The following is a 4,522-nucleotide window of genomic DNA, read 5'->3' as shown; positions in this document are numbered from 1 at the left end:
CTGGAGTGAAATGGCTTAATTACCTCCTTCTTGTGTAGATCAGTTCTCCAGAGCCTTGCTAATGACCTAATTATTCTATTCAGGTGTGGTGCAGCAGAGGCACATCTAAAAGTTGCAGGGCAGTGGCCCCTCCAGGACTGGAGTTTGACACCTGTGCTTTAGTATTTGAAAATGAAATCATCAAATTTAGGAGGGTGTTCACAGGGTTGATTGATAGCAGTAAGACTCTTGAAAGAACTGATTTGGAAAAAAATTATTTTGCCTGATTTTGTTATTTTTTTTTATTTATATGGATTATTGTTATTTTTGTCTGTAAAATATAAAAATGTCCACACTAAATATTTAATAATGTATAATTGATCAGTAATTCAGTTTACCAAATACTTCTTTTTCCTTGAGTGATTTCTTRGTTGGCTACTTTTTACTTTTACTTGAGTAAAAATTTGGTAAAATTTTAACATAATTTAGCAGTAGCAGCTTCAATAAAAARCAATCCATTTCAATATACCGGTAGCCCCTTTTGTGCGATTTATCTTTATTATAGAGACTTCGATGTTTTTGGTACCAACTTTACCATGCTACACTTTTAGCTGTTAGCACGCTAGGAATCACCTTTTTGCTGCCAAAATGCTGTTTTATGTGTGTAAATATTTGATTTATTGAGTATCTTTTATTATTATAACTTTTCAAAACAGTTTAAGTTACATGAACGGGACTGTGCTTCAGTAAGTTTGAAGTTTTAAGGAAAATATTGGTAAAAATTAGCATGCGTTGTTAGCGGGCGCGGTGACGTCACTGGTTGCCATGGCGGGAGGGGAGGTGGGCTCGCGGCGGCAGCAGGTGAGAGTGGAGCGGCGGCGGCGCGGCGCCTCAGTCAGACGCGGAACAGGGGAGTACCGGAGCGGAGCYATGGGAAAGCTACAGGAATTTGACATCASTTTTGCCAACAACAAGGTGGTTTACGGTCCGGGGGAGTCCATTAGCGGAACTGTGAAAATCCGAACCGGCAGCCCTCTGCAGTACAAAGGTAACGGGTTCGTTTTGTAGCAAGAGACAGGAAGAAGGTTTTTAACATGTCTGTGTCAGCGGGTCCTCTCTCTTTCCTCCGCCTGGTTCGGGGTTTGGATGTAGCTTAAACTTTTCCCACTGTGATTAAAAATTCACGAGGCGTTTATTTGACGCTTTAGTTGTCGGCGGGTGGACATCACGCATTGCTGCGGTGCTGCCGTTTCCCCCCTCAATGAGACACGACAACCCGCCGCAGGCTGCGTGATTGTTTTGTGTTACTTCTCCTGCCATCCTGAGCCACATCCTGCTTGCTCTGACATGCTGCTTCCTCATGGCTGCTGCTTGTAAACTCTTAAGAAGAAGGTGATGCAAAAAAAAAAAAAAAACACGACCGACAACAGGTGTCCACGCGTTTAAAAATCTTATTTTTACCGCATTTGACRGTAAACGGTCAGGGTTTCTGTGTGTAAATGTTGCGGCATTGTATTCATGCGGGAGAAAAAGTAAGCAAGTAAGTGTAGCGGAGAACAACGAGTCCATTGTATGTTRGTAATCCGTGTAGGATTCTCCTGTAACAATAACAAGGGCTGCTGTCTTTATCTCAGGGGTGTTCAAAGTGCGGTCCGGGGGCCATTTGTGGCACTTGGACTAATTTTTTTGCGGCCTCCAGCGACAGTTAAAAAATGATGCAAATCTGACCCGTAGCATATCGAGACTTTTGATTTGTAGTTTTCTTACAGTGGAAAGTGGAAAGTACAACACAAAAGGTTTATCCAGTAACTTTTACTGAAAAGGCGACCAAATCAGCTTTGATTGACTTTATTAAACTCAACTAAATATAGCTGACGTTTTGAAAGAAAGTGACCCAAATCCTGTTCTTATTACTGAAAATAACTTTGATCAACTGAGAAACGGAAAATTTGATGCTTTTCTTTAAACACAGCAAACAATAATATTGATTTTGGTGATTATTTCCAATTAATAGGGTGATGATAATGCAAGGASACTCTCAAACTTTAATTTCTAATTAACATTTAACACTAGTACTGGATTTCTAAATATCCAGAATAAAGAAAACAACAAATAAAATTTTCTTTAAAACTTTTAAAAATTTAGTAATAATCATGTGTAAGCTTATAGCAGTACTTATTATTGTKATTATAGTAATAAGAATATTACACTATTGTCTAATACATATGCATAAAACTTAGTTAAAAGATTAAATTATTGGGTTATTTATCTCTCGATTTGCATTGCAACCTCAAATTTGTTACCAAAAATTGCAACAAATTATACAGTTAGAAAAGAAAATGCAGATGTTTCCATGAAACCCTGATGAATGTGCCTCTCAATGTCTAGAATAAATGCACYAGTTTATTAATGTCACAATAAGTTATTTTGGAAATTACTAATGCGTTGCACTTGCATTCCTTTGTAACTGCATTATTTCACAGATTGATGGATGGTGGAGCTCTTATCGCCAAGGTGAATGTGTGGAGTTGGGTAACCATTACTGGGAATTTAACTGGAAATGTAGCAAACACTCCAGATGGGTTTGGCAAAAAACAAATAAAAACCAAAGGTGAATATGTGGATTACAACTCAGGCTGACTGTTGAGTACAGTGGAGGATCTGTGATGCTGTGGGCCTGTTTGTTCTTCTTTGAAATACCAGGATGTTTCAAACAAAAGCTTTGATGTAAAATAATAGTGAGATTATACAGCTGGAGTTTAAAAAGTAGTTTATCTTTAGTCGTTTTACCCATGTTCTGAAACTTGTTTCTGATTTACTCCAACTTGCTTCTTCTCATGTTGGTGTGGATCAGATTCACTCCAGAGCCAAAGTGCTCTGTCTAAAGAGCCAGCTGGGCTTTCAGGTCGGTCCGATAATGTTCTGTAAACGCCACGGCTGCATTATGTCCGATCTGACGTCGCCGTTATCCATCAGCAGCAAAGTGTGCAGGTCTGCCTTCCATAAAGATCCAGCTGATGAGGCATAATTATACACACACACCTTTTCTTACAGTGAGTCAGGCTGAGTTTGTCTTGTTTTATGTCAGGTTGCGTTTCCTTATTCAATTTTTAGAGATATTTTTAAAAAATCACAAGTTTACATTTGTATTTGACTTTGGTCAAGTTTTTTTTGTCTTTCTATAAGCTTCTTCTTATAGTTTTCTGTAGTTTTGGACCATTCCCATTGATAGGACTGGTGTAACTGGGACAGGCTAGTTAGCCACCTTGTTAGCACACACTGGTGAACCCAGAGAGTCCAAAAACTGCTTTTTAACTAAGGGTGAGTTCACACGCTTAGTTAAAAAGCAAGGGTTTAAAGTTTAATCACTTTAATTGAACCCCAATTTGTTTATCTAGAAAGTCCAGTTCGTCTGGGGYGGTGTGAACGCAAAATTGGACCAAAAAACTGAACTCTGGTCTCGGTTCTGTTGAAGTGAAGTCTGGTGTGGTATGAATACATAGTGAACGCCAAGGGGACCAGAAACGGCTCCAAAGTCAGGAAGCCAACTACAACSCAGGGCATTATGGGTAATTTCAACCAAAACAATCWTGCTAACTAGCACTAGCATAAAAAAATGAGTCATTCTTTACCAAAGACAAAATCYAAAATCTGATGGCACTCCATTTTTGTTTACATATGTGAAGAAGGAAGTTCTGTACATTCTTCAGAGGTTCTTGGTGCAGCGCCCCTACAGGCGAGGAGGGGAACAGCTTTTTCAAGGGGTTTGGTTCATTTGACACCAGCTGAAAATGTAACAAATGTTGCAACTTTGGTGTCCAATCAAACCGACTCCACTGGACAATCAGGTGCGAAAACACCATTAATTAACTCTCTGATGAGGATTTATATTTAATTTTCAGCTACCATAGCAGAAAATTACAATAATCAATTATTGATTTTTCCTTCTATGCCTTTAGACCGCTCTATAGATTTTTAGCTTGTCAGCCACTACAGGTTGTTTTTGTTCATTGAGTTTAGCTTGAAACCTTCCAACTGGATCCATGTGCAAAATGTTAATGCCTGACAATTCTTACCAAATATTAAATCCAAGCAGCTTTGTGAGATTGAGATATTTTATGGCAACAACTAATGTGATTCAMTGCTTTTTCCAGCTTTAATTAGGGTCCATTTCGAAGTTTCAGGTTGGTYCTTCACCAGTCCCTCTTGCATCACAGCACCTTCACATGATGCTGCCACTACCGTATTTCACCTTTGRGATCAATCAATCAATCAAATTTTATTTGTRTAGCACATTTGAGCAGCAAGRCATTTCAAAGTGCTTTACATAATTAAAATAAAAACAAAAATAATCAGTGAGAAAGAGAGAGATTTAAAAAAAATACAAAAAACAAAATAAAAATAAAAATAAAAACAAAAAAAACAAAAAACATTACATCATTAAAACGTCGAAAAGAAAGAAGAAGAAATTAAAAACATTAAAGACATAAAAACATGGAAGACATCAAAACCCGCACTCTAACCCTAATTTAGCCATAAGCAA

At 38.0% G+C, this 4,522-nt stretch overlaps 1 protein-coding gene across 1 annotated transcript in view; it reads left to right on the top strand.

Annotated features, from left to right (window-relative positions):
• Positions 1–820: 820 nt before the first annotated feature.
• Positions 821–4,522, top strand: part of arrdc1b (arrestin domain containing 1b) — a 39,994-nt gene continuing 36,292 nt past the window's right edge. Inside the window, exon 1 of the mRNA XM_008424643.2 lies at positions 821–1,027. Coding sequence (XP_008422865.1) covers positions 910–1,027 — 118 coding nt within the window. The 5' untranslated portion in view covers positions 821–909. The remainder of the gene's footprint in view (positions 1,028–4,522) is intronic.

The sequence above is a fragment of the Poecilia reticulata genome, linkage group LG12, assembly GCF_000633615.1.
Source record: "Poecilia reticulata strain Guanapo linkage group LG12, Guppy_female_1.0+MT, whole genome shotgun sequence".
NCBI classification, from domain to species: Eukaryota; Metazoa; Chordata; class Actinopteri; order Cyprinodontiformes; family Poeciliidae; genus Poecilia; species Poecilia reticulata.
This window is presented reverse-complemented; position numbering and strand designations above follow the sequence as displayed.